The sequence below is a fragment of the Culex pipiens genome, chromosome 1 (assembly GCF_016801865.2).
Source record: "Culex pipiens pallens isolate TS chromosome 1, TS_CPP_V2, whole genome shotgun sequence".
Classification (NCBI taxonomy): Eukaryota; Metazoa; Arthropoda; class Insecta; order Diptera; family Culicidae; genus Culex; species Culex pipiens.
Genome location: NC_068937.1, coordinates 49337667 through 49363178, shown reverse-complemented (window position 1 = coordinate 49363178; position 25512 = coordinate 49337667). Strand labels below are relative to the sequence as shown.

At 37.3% G+C, this 25512-nt stretch overlaps 1 protein-coding gene across 2 annotated transcripts in view; it reads right to left on the bottom strand.

Moving 5' to 3' along the window:
- LOC120419690 (chondroitin sulfate synthase 1) overlaps window positions 1-25512 on the bottom strand; it is a 28858-nt gene extending 3346 nt beyond the window's left edge. The window contains exons 1-3 of one of the 2 annotated variants that reach the window (XM_039582478.2): window positions 24711-25512; window positions 9496-9989; window positions 399-587 (exon numbers count right to left, since the gene is read on the bottom strand). In XM_039582478.2, the coding sequence (XP_039438412.1) occupies window positions 399-587; window positions 9496-9631 (325 nt within the window). In that variant the 5' untranslated portion in view covers window positions 9632-9989; window positions 24711-25512. The remainder of the gene's footprint in view (window positions 1-398; window positions 588-9495; window positions 9990-24710) is intronic. The other variant, XM_039582477.2, reaches the window with a different exon arrangement.

Below are 25512 nucleotides of genomic sequence, written 5' to 3'. Positions count from 1 at the left end.
TAGTGAGCTGGTGGGTAGGTAAGTGAGTGAAGAAGTGGGTAACTAAATAAGTGAGTTAGTGAGTAAGTGAGTAAGTGAGTAAATGTTTCAGTTTAAACGAAAGAGTGATTGAGTAAATGAGTGTGTGAGTGAGCGAGTGAATCAGTGATTGAGTGAGCGAATACGTGAGAGAGTAAGTGGGTTATTAAGTGAGTGAGTAAGTGAGTGAGCTAATGAGTGAGTAAGTGCGTGATTTAGTGAGTGAGTGAGTAAAAATTTGAATTTCCGCGGGTTAGTGGAATGAAAGAGTCGGTAAGTGATTAGGTAAGTTAGTAAAAAAGTGAGTGAATGAGCAAATCAGTGAGTAATCAAGTCACTAAGTGAGGGGATTATATGAAATTCTTTGAAATTCCACTCACTCTCGGCGACCGATTCCTCCGAGCTGAAGAACGCGATCCGGCCGGGAATGTTCTTGCCCCACGTGTCGTACACGGCCTTGGCCCGGCTCTGGAGAAAGTCCTTCGCGGTCATGACCCCGACAAAGACCAGATTGCGCTGCGAGTTGTCCGGCATCTCGGACGGATGCAGGCCGATTATTTCGAGGGCGGCTGGAAAAAAGAAGAAAAATAACAAATGAGTATTTAAAATACACAAAATTTCCTCAGAACTAGAACCGCAGACAACAGCCGGGTGAAATTGCTGCTCTGTTTGGGTTTCGCTTTCTGCAGAAACTTTTACTCATTGGCCCGTTAATCAGGAAAGTGCGGAAAGCCCCGAGTGTGAAACTGTTTTCTACGCCCGGCTGTACGCAAATAATGCGGTAATCGTGCTGCTTTGCATCGAATTGGGTGCGTTTGTGGGTATTTGCGTCAGCTGCGCATGTGGAGGCCGGTCCAGAAATCAAAATAGAGACAGTCAACCGTTATACAGCCCAGACTCGATTATCCGAAGCCTCTATTATTTGAAGTTTTGATTATCCGAAGGTTTGTAAGGGACTTCGGTTAATCGCACCAAGTATAAATTCGATTGAACTCGATTGAACACCAAGTACAAATTCGATTGAACTCTAATTTGATGTTAAAAGTAAGAAAATTAAAAAATACAAAAAAAAATTATGATTCGATTATCCGAAGTCCCATACAAACTTCGGATAATCGAAACTTAATATTGTCGATTCTGGACTGGATAAGAATAATGTGGTGTCTAAAGATCTTTTCAACACTACATATATTAGTAACACATAATTTGAATATTCTTAACTAAGAACAAACTGCTTAAAAATAGTCAACACCTTTGTTATTCTTGTAACAATTGAAAAAATGTTTCATCAACACCATTAGTAAACATGATTTCCAACTCAATCGATTTAAACAAACCCCTTCTCGTTTCATTAAATTTCAACGAGGTTCATCACGATCATCAAAAAAATAAATCATGAAATTTGGCTCCGACTCTCGGCGTGACAAGTGCAAGACCCGAGCATGGGTAAATAACAAGGGAAATGCAAAATAATACCATTCAATGGTATCAATACCAAATTTTGGTTTTCGCGAGCCCTTGAAAAAATGTCTAAAGTGTATGTTAATACCAATCATCATTGGTTTGGAAACAACATTTTATCTATTAATAGTTTCAAAGCTTATCTCATTACCTTTCCAACGATGTATATTTGTCCTAATAAAACATTTAAAATGGCTGAGCTATGTTAAAATTAAACAATCAGCCTTTTTTACGAAAAACGCTTGTTTTTTACTCCATTTTTTGACTTTCAGCTTGCGTATCTCCGTAATGAACAAACTTAGAGCTTTGAAAATTTGGATTTTTCTTAGTTAGAATGTTTACTTTCGAGAAAAAAATACCAAAAAATATTTGGAGAAGGTCACTTTTTTGAAACTTGGCCACCCAATGTACCATAGTGCGCTGGTTCCCGGTGCTTTATTTTCAGTTTTCCTTTTCGATGAAGAATGCTCAGGGCAAGTATCGAACCCAAGATCACTCCAAATGTCAAGTCCGGGCGCGCTTCTGCTTCTTTCCACGAGGGGTTATGTTGGATGAGCAGGCCTAAACGTCAATAAGAAGTCTGCGGTCATCTAGGTTTTACCAAGTTCACTAACAGTTTGCCAAAACTTCTCTTGAACATAAGCTGTTTCTATTTTTAGAACTATCTGTGCTTGTTTCGTCCACATGTTCTTGCTCGGTTTTTAAAACACGAACGCGAACTACACATAAACAACTTGTTTACGTGAAATCCCATCCAAAGCCAGAGGTCAATTCTACTATGTTATCATGTTTAGCAAACTGAAATGGAACATCATGTCTGCAAATGTCATTTTGCTTTTCGAGTTCTACAAGCATGTTCCATTTGAGTCAGAATAAACTTCAAAATGAACTATTCGTAATCTGTTGCTAGATTTGGCATTTGTGTTACACAACCATGTTGAACAATGGTTTTTTGATCAAAATGAGAACAATTGACCAAATTTTATGACACTTTTTCAATAATTAACGCATAAAAACGCTTGTGCAGCAATTGTTCAAAAAAAAAAAATAAAAAGCGATGTTTTACTTGCTACTTGGGTTCTATACTTTGGACCTCGAAGGTGATTATTTTGAAAACATTGATTTCTCTTGCATTGCACTGAAATATTTTCTTTTTATAATTTTCATCGTTCGCAAATTATTTAGCAATGACCCACTGTGAATGTCCGCCAATTTTGACCACGCTGGCAACGATCCATTAGGGTTTAAACAATTCAACTGCCGCAAAGGCTCCAGCGAATCCCATCTTCAGCAAATTTCACGTTGAGAGCCAAAAGCCAACGAGACACTTGGCGAATTATGCTCACGGTTAAGGCACACACATGTTTGAGAAGCAGAAAAAAAACGACAGGAAGAGCAGTGATCAGATTCAAGTTTTGGGGCCCGGCAGACATCAGCAGACTTCGTGGAAGTGGATACTTGTGCGACCAACAACACAGTCGGCAATTTTCTCATCACCTACAATTTAAGCAATCATAAGTGGGGTAAAACCGTATCTATAGACATTGGGAGAAGCAGCAACACACAACTTCACGAGGAGAAGCGATTCTAAGGAGCTATTGTCGATTCAAAGAAAAATGGCCATCTCGCCGGCGACGGGGCATCTTGTTCTTCTCCGCGCCAGCCTAAAAACTAATGTTTTTGAAACAAAACATCAAGGATTTCGAGTAGCTGTGAGGAAAAACTGCTGATTTTCAGGCAGTTGGGCAGATTTCATGCAGTTTTTCGTTGCTGTTTTGCAAACCCCTAAGGTTTTCATGCAGATTTTTGTTGACGAAATATTTTTTGGTTTGATTTTCGAGCTGCGCGGAGAAGAAACCGACGGAGCCTTTGGACACGTTTCATTTATTCGGCAATAAGCTTAACTGCTGGAGGGCATCGTCGGATCGGTCAGTTGGCGGCGGAATATCTAAGCCAGACGGGAGTGTCAGACTGATGGGGCCAATTTTCTCATCAAGTTGCGCGCGGTAAAACAGTCTTGATTTTATTTTTTTCGGGAGCTCAATGTCTTGCCCCCTTCGGGAAGAGCAATGAATTGTAATTGAAGGTTTGCGTGTGGTTTGGGTGACGACTACCAGTTGCCAACCTGCCAGTTGAGATTATCAAGAGTTTCGATTGAAATTTGAGAGACTGTAGTTTTTAAAACTACCTTGTCAAGTCTTCGCCGTCGTGCTAACTTGTCGCACGTGCATTTTGAGTTAAGAACGCCATTTTGTGCAGCTAACAATGCCACACCTTTTGACCTTCACAGATCCCTAAAATTCGATTTCAATCCTGAGAAATTCAATAAAAACCGAAAAAACTCCGTGCATTGTTGTCACTCTACATATAAAAGGAAGCTTCAAGCATGTAGTGCTATCTTGTCACTCCCTGAAAATTGATGTAAGTGCGACAACTGGCCAAAGGGATTTCAGGTCAGAACGTGTTTGACGCACGTACAAGTTAGACTACCGTAAACATTTGTAATTATTACTCGGGACTCCAGCAACCAAATTCAACCAAACTTCGGGACAATGCACAGAATGGTCAACTAAACAAAACGTGTGTGTTATTGTTTACATTGCGTGCTCTAGTTTTTGTTTATTCAAGGTCAAACATTAAAACGCGTTTTTTCTCGGAACGTCGATATGGCGGGTGCGACAAGATAGCACGACAGCGTCGAAGTAGTGTTTAGAATACTTTTTACGCTTTTTGCGTTACAAAGATCTCAGATTTAAGAAAATCTAGATTGTTTTTATAAACACACTAACGTTGCCACCCAGTGTTGAATATCTCCAAGATCACCGGTAAACTGCAGAGGTTTCTCGCATGGAAGTATACGTAAACAGTTCACAGATATAAATAAAGCAGGTGTAGGATAGGTTACGTTAGCGTAGAGCACAATGGAATAATTGATTTCGGCACGTGTCTACCGTAACGCTAATGAGAGGAATTACCCCACACATCGACTTAACTTAGACGCCAGTTGCTCAACAACAAAAAACTGTCTGTCTGTTTCTTAAAACAAATCTCTTGAGCTGATTTATGTTCCGTTGCATAGGTACAACTTCAGCAGGGAATGTCTCAATATCCAAGAAGAAAATCTGTTCCAGCGACAGTTACATCAACATCGCCGACTTAAGGGAAGACCCCCTGCAGTATTCATTATGCAACTACTGGAATAGATAAGTTAATCGACTGGAGTCAATTTAAGCCGAAGCCGGCTGCACATGTGGCCTGGACCTGCTTTTTGTTGCTTCTCTAGTTCTTCTCCAGTGTACAAAGCAGCCCCTTGAAGTCTAGAACATCGGTTGTTGATACTTCAGCTAAAAATACCCAGCTTCTGAAGTTTGCTGGAGAAGTCTCAAAGGGTGCAACCTCGAAAAAATGACGACGCCGACCGGGGGTCTGTGAATGGAACTAATTCTGAAGTTTGCCTCTAATACATTGTGTGTGAGTCTGAGATTGAGTCACTATTAAGTGCATTCCATTATCCAATCAGGCTCAACCAAGTCAGGCTCGACGCATAACACTGCGCTGCTTTGCGCTGAAGATCAGTCAGTACAGATGTACGACGATGTGACGTCTACGGCGTAGACTGGTTCAAATTTGAAGGTGAAATTCTACTGTACAACTTTGTCGAAGATCGCAAATCGTTTTTTTATGCCCTGTTTGTGGACTCGCTCTTAAGATTTTACTGCAAGAGAAAAAAAAAGTGTTTAAGAATTTACCGGTAACACCGTATCGATTTGCGATCTTCGGCAAATAAGTTTAACAGGGCCCTAGCTTCCATTACCAAATGGACACTTTGAACCAGCCTAATCCCCCCCCTTGTGAAGACTGATCCGGAAAGTGCAAGTGGCGTGCAGGTTTCAATCGCGTTTCGTGTGTGTTGTACTGTTTGTACTCTGCTGTTTGACGATCTAATTACGAGCAATCGCACTGACGGGACTTGACTTCCCCGCGCGCGGGATTGATCTCTGAGTGCCACATGTGGCGTGGTTGTTGCTGTGGCTTCCGAGAAGATCTCGCCGGAGCCACTCGAAGCATGTTGGTTCTCAAGGGATCGAATTACCCTGCTTCTAGTCGCTGGGAGGTCTTCACGGGCTAACCTCGGAAGATGTGTTACATTCTACAAGCGCAATATTTATAGAATCGTGCAACATCAGAGAACGAGCAAGAATTGCTCTTCAAAGAAATCAAAATAATCTCGAAGAGAGCGAACACAGTCGGAAAAACTGCAACTTCCGATAAACATTGACGGGAATGTAAACAGACGAAAGTCACAAATCGGCGACGTCGGCGACGACGGCCAGAGCAGTAAATTTGTCGTGTACACTAGTTAGCGCTGATTCATGTGCCATTTGAGGTTGATCCCCGTCCGACCAAAATTGGCGCGGTGGAGGCCTGGCTCGAATTTGAATCGAATACCTACGTTGTTGTCAAAAGAAGAAGTGATGTTGACGTATTTTGTCAATTTTGTCAATTTTGTCAATTTTGACAATTTTGACAATTTTGACAATTTTGACAATTTTGACAATTTTGACAATTTTGACAATTTTGACAATTTTGACAATTTTGACAATTTTGACAATTTTGACAATTTTGACAATTTTGACAATTTTGACAATTTTGACAATTTTGACAATTTTGACAATTTTGACAATTTTGACAATTTTGACAATTTTGACAATTTTGACAATTTTGACAATTTTGACAATTTTGACAATTTTGACAATTTTGACAATTTTGACAATTTTGACAATTTTGACAATTTTGACAATTTTGACAATTTTGACAATTTTGACAATTTTGACAATTTTGACAATTTTGACAATTTTGACAATTTTGACAATTTTGACAATTTTGACAATTTTGACAATTTTGACAATTTTGACAATTTTGACAATTTTGACAATTTTGACAATTTTGACAATTTTGACAATTTTGACAATTTTGACAATTTTGACAATTTTGACAATTTTGACAATTTTGACAATTGGGTCCTAAAATGAAGCTTGGATTGGTGATATTATTGTTTACAGCGATAAAGCTTATTTTTCTGAGTACAATGACCATTTGTACGACCACAAAGAGTTTAAAATGGATTTTTAAATCAATTTTGAAAAATTAACCTCGCGGTTCTTCTTGACAGAAAAGCTCCTACTTGACAGCTCGTTCCAAGGGGACCATAGTTGATCCATCGAAAAAATGTTGTCATGTCAAAAAAAAAATTTGCATTAAAATGAAAAAAAGTGATCAGAAATGGTTTTTAATCGTGTTTTTTACCGTTGTACATAAAAATTGACATAGGGCTTTAGTACCCAATTTTGACAATTTTGACAATTTTGACAATTTTGACAATTTTTACAATTTTGACAATTTTGACAATTTTGACAATTTTGGCAATTTTGACAATTTTGACAATTTTGACAATTTTGACAATTTTGACAATTTTGACAATTTTGACAATTTTGACAATTTTGACAATTTTGACAATTTTGACAATTTTGACAATTTTGACAATTTTGACAATTTTGACAATTTTGACAATTTTGACAATTTTGACAATTTTGACAATTTTGACAATTTTGACAATTTTGACAATTTTGACAATTTTGACAATTTTGTCAATTTTGACAATTTTGTCAATTTTGACAATTTTGACAATTTTGACAATTTTGACAATTTTGACAATTTTGTCAATTTTGTCAATTTTGTCAATTTTGACAATTTTGTAAATTTTGACAATTTTGACAATTTTGACAATTTTGACAATTTTGACAATTTTGACAATTTTGACAATTTTGACAATTTTGACAATTTTGACAATTTTAACAATTTTGACAATTTTGACAATTTTGACAATTTTGACAATTTTGACAATTTTGACAATTTTGACAATTTTGACAATTTTGACAATTTTGACAATTTTGACAATTTTGACAATTTTGACAATTTTGACAATTTTGACAATTTTGACAATTTTGACAATTTTGACAATTTTGACAATTTTGACAATTTTGACAATTGGGTCCTAAAATGAAGCTTGGATTGGTGATATTATTGTTTACAGCGATAAAGCTTATTTTTCTGAGTACAATGACCATTTGTACGACCACAAAGAGTTTAAAATGGATTTTTAAATCAATTTTGAAAAATTAACCTCGCGGTTCTTCTTGACAGAAAAGCTCCTACTTGACAGCTCGTTCCAAGGGGACCATAGTTGATCCATCGAAAAAATGTTGTCATGTCAAAAAAAAAATTTGCATTAAAATGAAAAAAAGTGATCAGAAATGGGTTTTAATCGTGTTTTTTACCGTTGTACATAAAAATTGACATAGGGCTTTAGTACCCAATTTTGACAATTTTGACAATTCTGACAATTTTGACAATTTTTACAATTTTTACAATTTTGACAATTTTGACAATTATGACAATTTTGACAATTTTGAAAATTTTGAAAATTTTGAAAATTTTGACAATTTTGACAATTTTGACAATTTTGACAATTTTGACAATTTTGACAATTTTGACAATTTTGACAATTTTGACAATTTTGACAATTTTGACAATTTTGACAATTTTGACAATTTTGACAATTTTGACAATTTTGACAATTTTGACAATTTTGACAATTTTGACAATTTTGACAATTTTGACAATTTTGACAATTTTGACAATTTTGACAATTTTGACAATTTTGACAATTTTGACAATTTTGACAATTTTGACAATTTTGACAATTTTGACAATTTTGACAATTTTGACAATTTTGACAATTTTGACAATTTTGACAATTTTGACAATTTTGACAATTTTGACAATTTTTAAAAATTTTGACAATTTTGACAATTTTGACAATTTTGACAATTTTGACAATTTTGACAATTTTGACAATTTTGACAATTTTGACAATTTTGACAATTTTGACAATTTTGACATTTTTTTCGATAGCAATATTCAGCCAATATTCGAATATGATAATAATTAAAAATTGCCATCAGCATCACAATTCAAGTGATTTTTTCATGAATTTACCGTTTAAATTGCGAAAATTTTAAAATTAGACATCAAAATATCGATTTGTTATGGGCTTTGAAAGCTAGTGCTTTTTTGTGGGCTCTCATTTGACAACCGTGTTAACATTCCAACGCCCAAGGCTCCAAAAAAGTTGGAACGGTAACTTCAACTCGCTGGTTCTCGGGCATAACTCACCCAATCAAGACGATTCTTTTTTCCAGTGATTTGTTAGGATGTCTAGATGATCCTAGAACTTTGCAGAACTCAATTTGATCAAATCTGTAATTTTTGCGATCAAAAACACCGTTCCAACTTTTTTTTTCGCGTGTAAAAAAAAATTCGCCAAAAATTCCGCGGAGGCAGTCTTTTTGAAAAAGTTGGAACGATGTTTTTGGTCGCAAAAATTACAGATTTGATCAAATTGAGTTCTGCAAAGTTCTAGGATCATCTAGACATCCTAACAAATCACTGGAAAAAAGAATCGTCTTGATTGGGTGAGTTCTGCCCGAGAACCAGCGAGTTGAAGTTACCGTTCCAACTTTTTTGGGAGGCTTGGGCGTCCGTGTAAGTTGGACATGCGTTGGGCGTTCCAGTGTTAATGTCAACTGTTGTCAGTTTGCTTTGGTCGAAATAGGGTTGCCATCCCCCTGGGTTTTGATATGGAATCGTCGTAGTTCAACTTTAAAAAATCAAAAATAGCTCTGAAGTGGTCATAATTTGAATCAGGGTTGCCAGATTTTCAAGATTTTTTTGGGAAGTACGTATGCTTGATCCGGACAAAGTTTGCATATAGAAAGGTAAGTTGTGGCTTCAAAAAAGTATTTAAACATCACTTCAGTGGCTGTATCAAGGGGAAGAGTTACCAGATCTTCGAACAATTGGACTCGTTTGGAAGGACTCTCGTTTGCCTTACCTCAGTGAAGTTGGCAAACACTTAAAAAAAAACAGTTTATTATGAGTTTATAAAATACTCACTCTTCTGCTTCATGCTGTTGATCGAGTTGCACATGCTGACAATCTCCAGCGTCCGGTAGTTCCGGAACAGCGCCCCCACGCACAGCCCGATTATGATCCCGAACAGTCCGTACAGAATCTTCTTTCGTTGAGACATTTTTTCCGGTTTTTTCCCGTATACTCTTTTCTTCCTTAAATTTTAAACAACTAACTAACTCTAAACCACTCACTTTTCGCTCATTCACACTGGCAATTTCTTCGAACACTTGGTTTTGTTACACTTCTTCTTCTTACTAACTAAGCTGAGTAATAGCACTTCGAGTGGGTCCGACCGTGCGGATCGGATCTTGATAATCTCCTTTCGATAGCAGCAACCGCTCGGCGAGGTCCATTTGCGGGCCAGTTCCGTCACCGGGCTCGGCTGACCGTTGGCCGTCGCTGAGGAGCGGAGCACTGAGGACGTTCGGCGTTGTCTTCGTTGAGCAAGTGCTGCGATGCGTTGTGGCATGTTAAATCTAAGGAGTTGAAAATAGAAGTTGGATTAGATATTTGAACAGTAAAGGGTTAAATTGACGACCTTGACGTGATCGTACGATCGCCAAACGTCACGACAGGTTGGGAGTTTGTCTATAATTAAGAACGTATTTTTCATAATTATGTTTTGTTTTGCGACGCGGGCTGCCAGGTTGAGTTAATATACCCACGTTGATGGGCGCTAGATCTCTGACCTAAGGCCGACGACGACGCTTCGAGCTAATAGCAGCAGGTATAATTGCGGGCTCTCTTCAAAATCCAGCAGTAGAGCTACCGCGACGTGAGCTGAAGCTGATCAGTGTCATTTGAAATTCAAAGTAAGTAGGGAAAATTTGTTGGCACGTGGTTAAACTATTTCCTTTAAAAAAATGGTTGGTCGTCTAAAAAAACTAAAAAACAATTTTCCACGTGGTCTTTACAAACCTTAAAAACTTGATTTCAAAAAATCTACAAAGTCCACAGGCCGCAAAGCTTTGTATTATGTTGCCATTTGTTATACACTTTGTTCAATTAGAATAGTTTATAAATCTTTTAAATTTAATCGAAACTGAATTGTTGTTTACATATCATTCGTATGTATTTGTTGGTAGCGAAAAAATAAGGGCTACGAGTTCATTACTTTCAGTGCTGCAGTGTTGCCAGCAACCTCTGATTGCACACATGGTTCCACATCGGCAATAGAAACGGAACTGCCGTTATCTCACCATCACATTTTGGTACACGTCAAATTCTTATCAGCAGGGGTGGGGCGCCACCTTCAACCCATCCGTCCATCAATACTTAGTAAACAGTGTTACACTCAACCCCCGATGGTTTGACACCAACTGTTGTCTAACGAACGGGGTCCCTTTTTAGTTTGACACCCTTTTTACACGTAGTTCACACTAACTACCAAACGTTTGTTTTGATAGTGTGCGTGAGCGTCGTGTAAAAAGTGACAGTTCGTCACTTTTTAGTTTGACTTTGACCAACCAACGGGGTAAAAAACTAAAAAAGTGTCAAACGAAAAAGTGACCAACCACTGAGGGTTGAGTGTATTAGTACGGTGGTGGGGCCATCTGTTCCTTAATCTCCGTCGCCAAACTGTGCTGTGGTTGCTCAACACGTCACGTCGATAACGCGAGATTCGCAGAATTTGACAGTCGACATTGTAAGTCGACTTATGGCGCTCCGTCATCGAACAAATAATAGGTACAAAGTGAAGCTTCCCCTTAACAGCACCTATTGACCTTAACTTAGCCTGTGCAGCAGTGCAAGTTATTTACTGTTTACATATTTGATTAATTTGCGGGAATATTTGCCGCCATAAGCAGCGACGACTGTCACTATCAGTGTTGCCGACCAATTGGAAATTGAACCCCGAGTCGGTGTTTTGAAAAACAAATCGATTCGGCTGCATTTGATTAAGCCGGTGCTGTCCACTTAGTGAGAGTCACGAGTGTTTGCGTTACGATGCAGCAGCGGCGGCACGGATTAGCTGCTTGAATTAGGGTGTGATTAGCGATGAGCCGTAGACAAGTGGCTTTAGACAATGTCGAAGGAGATTAGCCGTCGAAAAAAGACGTACACAGCGAAATTTAGCGCCAAATCAAGTCAAGGTCTGCAAACGTGGTTCTGTGTTGACAGGAGTCGTAAATCTCTTGAGAACGCTCAAGCGGACCGCGTGTACTCTGATATGTTTGCCGACTAGTGTGTAAATACTCCAAAAAGCAGCGCTTCGAAGAACCTCCGAAGAAGTCGCCGCGTAATCGCACCGAAAGGTTCGCTAATTGAGTTGCATTGGTTGAACTTCTCGTCAGCCCACACGTCACGCGGAGTTGGCCCAGTATTTGCCGATGAGGAGTACACACGCTTTTGAAAACGTAAACATTATCGCATCACTCGGTAACCCAATTTGTACAGCTCTTCAAGGCAGTGATTCCAGCGAGGTAGGTGACCTGGGGAGACCTGCTGCGGCGATTGCTGTGAGCTAGGGAATCTGGCAGAGAGAAGCGTAATGCTTTGATCCGTTAGTCGACTCTGTAATCTTTGCAGAAAGTTATTGATTTTCTACAGGGCACAGGAGCCGGAGTCAGAGTTGGAGTCGGAGTTAGAATCGCTTAATTTTCAGAATCCAGAATTGGAATCATAGTCAGCCAATTTTCAACAACTTTGTATGGAATTTGCTGTTGGAGTCTGAGCTTGGTCCGAGTCAAAGTGGATGGAATCGGTTCTTTTGGAGAGCTGGAACCGAATCGGAAGTCGAAGTTGGAGTCGCTTCGAAAGCTACCAGACTCCACAGCCCTGATATTGAGAAACCGGAGCCGAAGTCGATTTTTTTTGAGACGCTTGTGTCAAAGTCAGAGTCGGAGGAGAGATGGAGTTGAAGTTGGAGTTAAAGTCTATGAAAGGAAGTAACTAAATCTTCATACAATTTAGTTGGAGTTGGAGTCACTGTTAAAAGTTATTGACTTTCTCGTGGGATGCTGAGTCGGCACTTTTTGAGGGTCCGGAGTCGAAGTCGACAAAATTTGAGCACTCAGTGGAGTCTGATCTGGACATTGAGTCGGAGACAGAATAGCTGAATCTCTAGAAGCCGAAGTGGATGTTGGAGACGCTAAAAAAGCATAAGCTTGAATAGCTGAAGTGAAGGAGTCACTGAAAAAGTTGACCGCAGCTTTGGTAGAACGTTTTTGATTTTTTCCATGACCTCGGAGTAGGAGTCAGAGTCATTGAAATCAACTCTTTTTGTGGACCCGGAATCAGTGGTCAAAGTTGCTTATCATTTAAAAGCTCAACTAATTTTTAACCACTTTGTTTGGGAGTTGTTGTGGAGTTCAATCTTTTTTTATCGGAGGACACTAAATCTTCAGCAGCTGGAGTCGGAATTGTCGATAAAGATTCTCGCACGAAGAAAAATGTGTTCCGAAAATCGTAAACAAGCGTTCATGAAATTGGGAACCACAAACAAAGTGTTCAAATTTCATGATAAGTTTTTCATGTTTCTCCGTACGACTTCAAAACTTTTATTCACTGAAACTTAGTTTTCGGTTCCTTAATATAGGCTCCCTAATTAAAAGAAGTGGTACGACACAGGGAAAAGAGGTTATGAATGAAATTTTTGGTTGCTACCGGAAGTGTCAAATCACACCTGGTATGACTGCGGGTACCGTCGAGTCGTTACGTCATGCTGATATTGAGAAGTTATGTGTTGACAAGTTGAACACTTTATCTATTTGCAATATTTGACCACTTGCTGCAAGCAGATGTTAACAGATCTTGCTAAGAAACACGGGATTGAAACTCGTCTGAAAAACCTGTATCATTTTCTCAATCAAAACGGTGGCGCCGCGTGGTGGTAGCTGCCCTGTTTATTACACTGTGAAACTATCCATGGAAAATCCAGGGAACCAAAAGGTGACAACAGAAATGTTCGCCCAAAAGGGGTGCTGCAAAAAAAAATTTATTTAAAAAAAAATCCCAACAAATCTGCAACAAATTACAAGTTTGATAGTCGAACTACACTTAAAAGTTGGTTTTGTTATTTGTTTTTGCAAAACCGCATATTTTTTAACAAAAGTGCCAAAAATATTCGTAACTAACTTTTGCCTCTTGGTGGCGCTTTGTGTTAGTATGTGTGTGGTCGATATTTGCGGACGTGCACGCAGAACACAGAACAGTGAGAACTAGCGAAAATGCCTCACTTTCTTCTGATACAAGTCGCCATATTGAAATTGCTTGAAGATTCATACCCGTGTAAGAAAGTAGTAACAAATTGAATCAAGCTGTGGTTGCTTAATTAATCAACTTATTGTTAATCTATTGAACAAATTTGCTCTTCAATAGTTTCAAATGTAAATAACATTGGTCGGTTTAGTTTTACCGATTTGTGATCTTCGACAATTCAACTCGTTTGACATTCGCGATGTTATGGTCATTATTTTCAAAAGATTCAAGAGTATCGTTAGGCAAAACACGTCAAAGATCCAACCTTGCCTCAATGCATCCAAGTGGTGACCAACAATGCATGACGCAGAAAACCGTCACATTCTTGGAAGTCATCCTTCTTCCAACGTTTGTCAAAGTCTTGCCAATCCCAAAAAAAGAGAGACACACATTGTAACAACTTATCTTTGCTTCTTTTATTTTCTGCTGGCCTCACCTAATTTTGCACACATTTTTTTGTGCTGTTCCCGATTTCGTCTCTCTTCCTGTCATTGCAGCAGAATTGTTGCCACTTTGCTTGGGCTTTTGGCTCAGATTTCAGACGACGGCGACGTCATGGTCAGACCATGTCAGGCTGTTGCTTGGGGGGCTGGGAAGACCGGGCCAGGCCCCTGTTGCCTGTGGTGCAAACCCCAACAGCACTGATTGTCATTATTGAACGGTCGGTCACACATGGCAGGAAAAATAAAAGAAATATAAGGAAAGAAGAAGAAGCCAAACGCAGCGACGTAATTTTTGCAATACTGCTTTTTTGCTGCTCTTTTCAAAGTAAAATTATCGACCGACCTACTAAAACTGCTGAAGGTGGGCAGTTTTGAAGGTTTTTTTTTTCGATGATTATTTTTGGTAAAGGTGATGAAATCGAGTGAGTATCATACGATTTTGGTAATGTAGGTCTTGCCATTGGCGTTTACCATTTGTCTCGGAAATTTTGATTAAAAAAGTTTTGTTTTAAATTTGTTAATTTTTGGTATTGTCAGCAGGGCAATTTGAAGAAATTTGTATAACCCAAATCTCACCCCACACCCAATGATGGTACCATGAGTTCTGTTTGGGGGTTATTTGGATACTTGGGTAATAAAAGTTTGTCGTTAGTATTTTTGTATTTTTGTATTTTTGTATTTTTGTATTTTTGTATTTTTGTATTTTTGTATTTTTGTATTTTTGTATTTTTGTATTTTTGTATTTTTGTATTTTTGTATTTTTGTATTTTTGTATTTTTGTATTTTTGTATTTTTGTATTTTTGTATTTTTGTATTTTTGTATTTTTGTATTTTTGTATTTTTGTATTTTTGTATTTTTGTATTTTTGTATTTTTGTATTTTTGTATTTTTGTATTTTTGTATTTTTGTATTTTTGTATTTTTGTATTTTTGTATTTTTGTATTTTTGTATTTTTGTATTTTTGTATTTTTGTATTTTTGTATTTTTGTATTTTTGTATTTTTGTATTTTTGTATTTTTGTATTTTTGTATTTTTGTATTTTTGTATTTTTGTATTTTTGTATTTTTGTATTTTTGTATTTTTGTATTTTTGTATTTTTGTATTTTTGTATTTTTGTATTTTTGTATTTTTGTATTTTTGTATTTTTGTATTTTTGTATTTTTGTATTTTTGTATTTTTGTATTTTTGTATTTTTGTATTTTTGTATTTTTGTTTTTTTGTATTTTTGTATTTTTGTATTTTTGTATTTTTTGTATTTTTGTTCGAAGGTCAGCACACAATCACCTCATACGCACAACCAACAAGCCCTGTTTATCAATAAACGCACTACCTTGAATTCGCCTTAGAAAATGATTGATGACCACGTGCTGGCGTTATCAACGAATGCACCCTAAACATTGAAAAGGGGTCACCTTTTTTGAATCCCCAATTGATAACCGTTTCGTATCATTTCACAGCCATCACCTTCCAGACGAGTTAAGCCAGCTAACTCCGCATTCAAAGGTCGTCGCGACGACGCCATCACAGACGACACTTTTTGAGCATCGCGCATCCATCCTTAATTGAAATTTATGAAAATAGAACACGGCTCGCGAATCGTCGCCAGCGGAAACAGATTAGAAATGCGACACTGCTCTCTCTCTCTCTCTCTCTCTCTCGACTGAACGCGTGCCACAGTTTCTGCGGTCTAATCTTCATTCAAGAGCAGTGTAGAGTAGAGAGTAGTTAATCCCCCGTGACCGGTCTAAAGTGTTGCTAATGACAGGAAGTTCCGGTATTTGGAGCGTGGGTGGTGGATTTTGCACCGTGTTTAAGTGCTGACTAAATTACAAAGTATGAATGGCAATAAGTGCAGGGCAACAAGTGTAGTAGCACTTGACGATCTGAAGTGGTGGAGCGCATTGATTCACGGAAATCTAAACACTTTTTGAAGAGATTGAGAACTCAGTTGTTTCTTATAAAATTGAAGATCAAATTTTAAAAGAGTTTAATTCCAAATAAGACAAACTGAACACCTATTTTTTGGTTGAAAAACAGATTCTACAAGACCAACAGAGCAATATTACAGAAGATCGTAGATCGATTAGACTTCATCCAGCAATGTTAAGTAGGTATTAGACTATGACAAACAAACAAACTCGCACTTTTTCGAGTTTGACAGTTTGTCAAACTCGCATACTTGTTTCGGCAAACAAATGCTGGCACACAATCAAACTGTCAAAAAGTACGAGTTTTTTAGTTTGTTTGTCATAGTGTAATATGTCCTTCACAGGCAAAAAAATGTGTGAAAGGCCGTTTTACCCCGAACGCAAAAGATTGTAACTCTGCAGGATGATCTCTTATCGATTTGTGGTCTTCGACAAACGCTTTATTTTAGTCTTCAGTTTCAACAATCACAACGACTTGTTTGATTGAGTATCAAATATTTTTTCAAATGAATTCACAGTCCATTTCACCTTATAGTTTGGCTTGGTAATCACAGTCATGAATCCATTAAAACATATAACAATTCTATAAAACATTTTCAAGCTAATAAAAGAGCGCCCTCAAGGTATCACAATCCAGCGGTTATTTTTCCACCAATTAGCTGTCCAGGAGGTCGGAACGTAAGTGAGGGCTCTTACACGACGACGACGACAACGATTTATGAGGTTTCTTGAGCTGCTCGAGATCCAATTTCATGTCTCGGCTGTAAATTTTTAAGTTTTTCCACATAATCGAGCAGCGCCTTTTAAGAGGTTTGCTGCCCTCGGGGGCCATTAGAAACAGATTTGCTGTAAAGATGGAGAATCGAGAGGATTTTTTTGCGCGAATTTTCGCTGATGAGCACTCTCAGTGTGGCAAAAAATAAGTAAAAGCAGTGAAGCAACAGTGGAGCAACTAACTGAAAACTGTTTCAGAGCAGAGATTTAATTGGCATTACATTTTGGAATGGCATACGAAATTGAAATGAAATGAAAAAAAGGAAAATAGTTTAAAACAACCATCAAAATTGGATTGAACAAAACTAAGTGAAAGTAAGAAGTGAAGAAGTGAAGAAGTGAAGAAGTGAAGAAGTGAAGAAGTGAAGAAGTGAAGAAGTGAAGAAGTGAAGAAGTGAAGAAGTGAAGAAGTGAAGAAGTGAAGAAGTGAAGAAGTGAAGAAGTGAAGAAGTGAAGAAGTGAAGAAGTGAAGAAGTGAAGAAGTGAAAAAACGAAAACTTGGCCTCATAATTCTCAAAAAATGTCTGAAAAAAAACGTGGTCACCCACAGCCTTTTGGTATCTGTGCCTCTTGCCGTCATTCGTCGACCGTTTGTTTACTAATTCTTAAGATATTTTATTTACGCTTCGTCTCGTGAAATAAATATGTTTCCTGCCTGTGAAAACATACTGTTTAGTTTATACTGACCTTGAAACATTCTGAACAAGCCAACAATAAATTCCAGGGAATTTCTCCCGAAAAAAACGCATAAATTTCTCCCAACAATCCAAAATCGACTTAAAATTGCTGGTTATTAGCCTATATCCGACATTAAAAAGGCATTTGCGCCGGCAATAAAAGAGGAGAGCGCCGACGAGCTCATTACGCACACGCGCAGCACCTCGTATTTTAGCTCCTCCACCACAACCACCCACCGAAAAAAACATTTCCTTTTCAATGAACCGATAAAATATTTGCAGAAAAACCAGCCGCAGAAAGTCGGGCCCCGGCTGACTGGTTTTTGCCAACCCACCGACATTCTCACATGCTCACACACACTCCCACAAACAATGTAAGCTCGCGAAATGCGTGTTTTCATTTGTTTTATTTTTTCGAGTCACTTTTTCACCTCTTTTATTGCTGTTTGTAGTTGAACCATAACGCACCAGTCTTTAACTGTCGAAGATTTGTTTTTAAGTTTTTGTTTTTTCTTTGATAATAGTAAGCTTGCAATTTGGTTTGGAAAAAACAATCTTAAATTATGCATTTAATCCACAAAAAAATTAGATCATAAATCTCAAATTACAAAAAAGAGAAAGTACAATATGATATTTGGGTAATTCTCTACCAACTCACACGAAATCGGGAAAAAGTTGCCCCGACCCCTCTTCGATTTGCGTGAAACTTTGTCCTAAGGGGTAACTTTTGTCCCTGATCACGAATCCGAGGTCCGTTTTTTGATATCTCGTGACGGAGGGGCGGTACGACCCCTTCCATTTTTGAACATGCGAAAAAAGAGGTGTTTTTCAATAATTTGCAGCCTGAAACGGTGGTGAGATAGAAATTTGGTGTCAAAGGGATTTTTACGTAAAATTAGACGCCCGATTTGATGGCGTACTCCGAATTCCGAAAAAACGTATTTTTCATCGAAAAAAACACTAAAAAAGTTTTAAAAATTCTCCCATTTTCCGTTACTCGACCGTAAAAAATTTTGGAACATGTCATTTTATGGGAAATTTAATGTACTTTTCGAATCTACATTGACCCAGAAGGGTCATTTTTTCATTTAGAACAAAATTTTTCATTTTCAAAAAACGTGTTTTTTCTAACTGCAGGGTTATTTTTTAGAGTGTTACAATGTTCTACAAAATTGTAGAGCAGACAATTACAAAAATTTTAATATATAGACATAATGGGTTTGCTTATAAACATCAAGAGTTATCGCGATTTTACGAAAAAAAACTTTTGAAAAAGTTACTTTTTGCGCTTCTCTTTGTTTCGTCGTCCGTGTCTGTCGCGGGTGACCATGAACGGCCATGATCGACGACGACCAACTTTTTCAAAACTTTTTTTCGTAAAATGCGATAACTCATGATGTTTACAAGCAAACCCCTTATGTCTATATATCAAATTTTTTGTAATTATCTGCTCTACAACTTTGTAGAACATTGTTACACTCTAAAAAATAACCCTGAAAAGTTAGAAAAAACACGAAATTTTAAAATGAAAAATGTTGTTCTAAATGAAAAAATAACCCTTCTGGGTCAATGTAGATTCGAAAAGTACATTAAATTTCTCAAATGACATGTTCCAAAATTTTTTACAGTCGAGTAACGGAAAATGGGAGAATTTTTAAAACTTTTTTAGTGTTTTTTTCGATGAAAAATACGTTTTTTCGGAATTCTGAGTACGCCATCAAATCGGGCGTCTAATTTTACATAAAAGTCCCTTTGACACCAAATTTCTATCTAATCACCGTTTCAGGCTGCAAATTATTGAAAAACACCTCTTTTTTCGCATGTTCAAAAATGGAAGGGGTCGTACCGCCCCTCCGTCACGAGATATCAAAAAACGGACCTCGGATTCGTGATCAGGGACAAAAGTTACCCCTTAGGACAAAGTTTCACGCAAATCGAAGAGGGGTCGGGGCAACTGCTGTGTGAGTTGGCGGAGAATTACCCATTTATTTGTTTCGATAACTCATAAAAGAGTCAGCATTAAATCACTCTCTTTCAACTTCATAACTCATACAAGCAGCATTCACTGAGAGAGAAACCGGGAAGAGACTGGGCTGTTCTTCTCTCTTACGTGAAATATTGGTAAAATGGTGAGAGTTTCATGATATTCGGGAGGAATGTCGATATCACAACTGCAATCGTAGATAAAACAGAAGACGGCTCTAAATATGCTGTCATCCCGCTAAGAGAACTAATGTTTGCCAGTGTTGTAAATGAGCGATAGAAATAACTATCATTTGATGATTCCTGCTCGAAATATCACAAAGTATAGCGACCGTTATCTCGTGATCTCGGCATGAGCATTCTCTTTCTATCACGCCTTCTCTTTTCCTCGTTGAGGGGGAATGATTGCGAATGAGCGAATGAGAGAGAAATAGAAAATGTCTCAAGGGATTGTGTAAACACGAGACAAAACCAGATAATTCTTTTTGCTGGGAATTTTGAATCGAAGAGATCAGATTTCGGACATGATAATTGTAATAGTAGGTATTTGGGTATTTGGGTATTTGGGTATTTGGGTATTTGGGTATTTGGGTATTTGGGTATTTGGGTATTTGGGTATTTGGGTATTTGGGTATTTGGGTATTTGGGTATTTGGGTATTTGGGTATTTGGGTATTTGGGTATTTGGGTATTTGGGTATTTGGGTATTTGGGTATTTGGGTATTTGGGTATTTGGGTATTTGGGTATTTGGGTATTTGGGTACTTGGGTACTTGGGTACTTGGGTACTTGGGTATTTGGGTATTTGGGTATTTGGGTATTTGGGTATTTGGGTATTTGGGTATTTGGGTATTTGGGTATTTGGGTATTTGGGTATTTGGGTATTTGGGTATTTAGGTATTTGGGTATTTGGGTATTTGGGTATTTGGGTATTTGGGTATTTGGGTATTTGGGTATTTGGGTATTTGGGTATTTGGGTATTTGGGTATTTGGGTATTTGGGAATTTGGGTATTTGGGTATTTGGGTATTTGGGTACTTGGGTATTTGGGTATTTGGGTATTTGGGTATTTGGGTATTTGGGTATTTGGGTATTTGGGTATTTGGGTATTTGGGTATTTGGGTATTTGGGTATTTGGGTATTTGGGTGTTTGGGTATTTGGGTATTTGGGTATTTGGGTATTTGGGTATTTGGGTATTTGGGTACTTGGGTATTTGGGTATTTGGGTATTTGGGTATTTGGGTATTTAGGTATTTAGGTATTTGGGTATTTGGGTATTTGGGTATTTGGGTATTTGGGTATTTGGGTATTTGGGTATTTGGGTATTTGGGTATTTGGGTATTTGGGTATTTGGGTATTTGGGTATTTGGGTATTTGGGTATTTGGGTATTTGGGTATTTGGGTATTTGGGTATTTGGGTATTTGGGTATTTGGGTATTTGGGTATTTGGGTATTTGGGTATTTGGGTATTTGGGTATTTGGGTATTTGGGTATTTGGGTATTTGGGTATTTGGGTATTTGGGTATTTGGGTATTTGGGTATTTGGGTATTTGGGTATTTGGGTGTTTGGGTATTTGGGTATTTGGGTATTTGGGTATTTGGGTATTTGGGTATTTGGGTACTTGGGTATTTGGGTATTTGGGTATTTGGGTATTTGGGTATTTAGGTATTTAGGTATTTGGGTATTTGGGTATTTGGGTATTTGGGTATTTGGGTATTTGGGTATTTGGGTATTTGGGTATTTGGGTATTTGGGTATTTGGGTATTTGGGTATTTGGGTATTTGGGTATTTGGGTATTTGGGTATTTGGGTATTTGGGTATTTGGGTATTTGGGTATTTGGGTATTTGGGTATTTGGGTATTTGGGTATTTGGGTATTTGGGTATTTGGGTATTTGGGTATTTGGGTATTTGGGTATTTGGGTATTTGGGTATTTAGGTATTTAGGTATTTGGGTATTTGGGTATTTGGGTATTTGGGTATTTGGGTATTTGGGTATTTGGGTATTTGGGTATTTGGGTATTTGGGTATTTGGGTATTTGGGTATTTGGGTATTTGGGTATTTGGGTATTTGGGTATTTGGGTATTTGGGTATTTGGGTATTTGGGTATTTGGGTATTTGGGTATTTGGGTATTTGGGTATTTGGGTATTTGGGTATTTGGGTATTTGGGTATTTGGGTATTTGGGTATTTGGGTATTTGGGTATTTGGGTATTTGGGTATTTGGGTATTTGGGTATTTGGGTATTTGGGTATTTGGGTATTTGGGTATTTGGGTATTTGGGTATTTGGGTATTTGGGTATTTGGGTATTTGGGTATTTGGGTATTTGGGTATTTGGGTATTTGGGTATTTGGGTATTTGGGTATTTGGGTATTTGGGTATTTGGGTATTTGGGTATTTGGGTATTTGGGTATTTGGGTATTTGGGTATTTGGGTATTTGGGTATTTGGGTATTTGGGTATTTGGGTATTTGGGTATTTGGGTATTTGGGTATTTGGGTATTTGGGTATTTGGGTATTTGGGCATTTGGGTATTTGGGTATTTGGGTTTTTGTTTTTGTTTTTGTTTTTGTTTTTGTTTTTGTTTTTGTTTTTGTTTTTGTTTTTGTTTTTGTTTTTGTTTTTGTTTTTGTTTTTGTTTTTGTTTTTGTTTTTGTTTTTGTTTTTGTTTTTGTTTTTGTTTTTGTTTTTGTTTTTGTTTTTGTTTTTGTTTTTGTTTTTGTTTTTGTTTTTGTTTTTGTTTTTGTTTTTGTTTTTGTTTTTGTTTTTGTTTTTGTTTTTGTTTTTGTTTTTGTTTTTGTTTTTGTTTTTGTTTTTGTTTTTGTTTTTGTTTTTGTTTTGGTTTTTTGTTTTGTTTTTGTTTTTGTTTTTGTTTTTGTTTTTGTTTTTGTTTTTGTTTTTGTTTTTGTTTTTGTTTTTGTTTTTGTTTTTGTTTTTGTTTTTGTTTTTGTTTTTGTTTTTGTTTTTGTTTTTGTTTTTGTTTTTGTTTTTGTTTTTGTTTTTGTTTTTGTTTTTGTTTTTGTTTTTGTTTTTGTTTTTGTTTTTGTTTTTGTTTTTGTTTTTGTTTTTGTTTTTGTTTTTGTTTTTGTTTTTGTTTTTGTTTTTGTTTTTGTTTTTGTTTTTGTTTTTGTTTTTGTTTTTGTTTTTGTTTTTGTTTTTGTTTTTGTTTTTGTTTTTGTTTTTGTTTTTGTTTTTGTTTTTGTTTTTGTTTTTGTTTTTGTTTTTGTTTTTGTTTTTGTTTTTGTTTTTGTTTTTGTTTTTGTTTTTGTTTTTGTTTTTGTTTTTGTTTTTGTTTTTGTTTTTGTTTTTGTTTTTGTTTTTGTTTTTGTTTTTGTTTTTGTTTTTGTTTTTGTTTTTGTTTTTGTTTTTGTTTTTGTTTTTGTTTTTGTTTTTGTTTTTGTTTTTGTTTTTGTTTTTGTTTTTGTTTTTGTTTTTGTTTTTGTTTTTGTTTTTGTTTTTGTTTTTGTTTTTGTTTTTGTTTTTGTTTTTGTTTTTGTTTTTGTTTTTGTTTTTGTTTTTGTTTTATTTATTTTCGCCTTGAACAGACTGTTTCCTAACAGCTAATTAGCTAATTGGCAAAGAAGAGGAATTATTCTCGAGAAAAATCTAATCAGTAAATAATAAAATTGCGTTATAATTTTACAGCATATAATGATTTTATGATGATTTTACGATGTTTTATCATTCAAAACTAGGTCAATAAAACAATTCTGAGTCAATTTCACTATTAGTAGCATCGATTAGCACCGTTAGTCAAACGCAAGAACCGCTTTCAAATCTCGCAAATATCCAGGTGTTACTTTTTTAGCTCGCTTCTCCCAGCAAGATCATGAGCTCATTATAGCTAACATCTCGTTCCCATTTTATGGAGGGCCTATAAAACTGTTTTCTTATAAATTTCCATTCCTTCCTTACGATCATTTCACTAATTTAGACTGTCCTTCTGGTGCTAAATCTTCTCGCAAACTCCCGTGGAGCAAGAAAAAAAATTCAAACACGCATCTGACGCAGTGAAGCTGTGTGTGTGTTTTCATTTGTTTTTTTTTTTCTTCTTTTTGCTGAGCTTGAACTAAATTTTATTCGCGAATTGCGCTCCCCACTCTCAGTTTCTCACTGCTCACCCTTTTTCTTTTGCCGGCACTTTCGTCTCTCACCGCGCGCGGAAGTGCGCGAACTTAAGCAGAAGAAAGCGCGCGAAGAAGAGGAAGCCCCCAAGGTGAGCGTGGTTTAGACTAGGTCTTGGTGGAAAAAGGTTGGGTGAGCGAGGGGAAAGGTGAAATAATGCTCACATGTGAGAATGAGAAGAAAACAAAACACTGGGAAGTTTGCGAATTGGAGAAAGATGCAGCGCGAATTGGACTGACTTTGAGGTTTAAGAAAGAGAAAATGTGAAGTTCCAATAACTTTTTTCTAAATTTTTATTGCTTCTATCTTTTTATTAATTAATTTCCCTTTCTATTTTTTCTAACTTCTGACTACTGACTACTGACTACTGACTACTGAATACTGACTACTGACTACTGACTACTGACTACTGACTACTGACTACTGACTACTGACTACTGACTACTGACTACTGACTACTGACTACTGACTACTGACTACTGACTACTGACTACTGACTACTGACTACTGACTACTTCTTACTTCTTACTTCTTACTTCTTACTTCTTACTTCTTACTTCTTACTTCTTACTTCTTACTTCTTACTTCTTACTTCTTACTTCTTACTTCTTACTTCTTACTTCTTACTTCTTACTTCTTACTTCTTACTTCTTACTTCTTACTTCTTACTTCTTACTTCTTACTTCTTACTTCTTACTTCTTACTTCTTACTTCTTACTTCTTACTTCTTACTTCTTACTTCTTACTTCTTACTTCTTACTTCTTACTTCTTACTTCTTACTTCTTACTTCTTACTTCTTACTTCTTACTTCTTACTTCTTACTTCTTACTTCTTACTTCTTACTTCTTACTTCTTACTTCTTACTTCTTACTTCTTACTTCTTACTTCTTACTTCTTACTTCTTACTTCTTACTTCTTACTTCTTACTTCTTACTTCTTACCGTGGATTCATGAAAATTCACTTTCCCTCATGGCGCCACCATGGTCATAATCAGATCAAGACTCCAAAATTCCAGGTAATCCCCCAATAATCAATTCCTCCCCCAATCAATCCATGCTCACTCACTCACCTCCCACATCGTCTAGCTGCTGCTGTTGCTGCTGTTACAAATCTCCAGCGCTCGACTCGAGGCCAAACTCGCCGGACTTTCCATGACTCACGTCCAGCCGCAAGTTCCCTCTAGTTTCCTCGTTTGCTCTCGATTCGTTGCGTTAACCGGCTTAACTTCCACAACCTTGCTTCGGCCGAACTTCCACCTGATACGCGGACTCTTCTTATCACTGCGCGTCGACTATTTTCGGAGCACGGTACCGACCGAGGTTTGATTATTATCGACTTTCGATAAGGGGGACGACACCAGTACGCAGTACTTAGTTGCTGCTTCCTCGTCGAAAAACCGGTATATTTAGTCGCGATTCTTCGCCCGATTGCACAGAGACATTCGGATTCTTCCCCTGCTTCAGGGTTTTCTTGAGATATTCGACCACTTCTTCACCAAATTCCAACCCCTGAATCTCAGCCGTTCAGCAATCCTCAGCCGACTTTGCCCGCAATCACTTCCTCTCAATTCCGTTCAATTATTCACTTAGTTTTCACTTGAAACCAGCCTCAGCGCATCAGCGCTAGAAACCTTCCGACGACGACGCCACGGAACAACGGGAAGATCAGCGAAGAAGAGATGAGCCCCGACAGACTTTGCTCAGCTCAACACACTATCGCGGGCTGTTCCGACCACGGCGGCTCAAGATCAAGTACTGCAGCATCTTCGCGCGAACGGCTTAACCAAGTCAAACGACGAGAGAGCGACTAAGCCAGAGAGAGTCGACTTAAGTCGACCAAGAGAGAGAGAGAGTGGAGGAATTCCGCGCGCG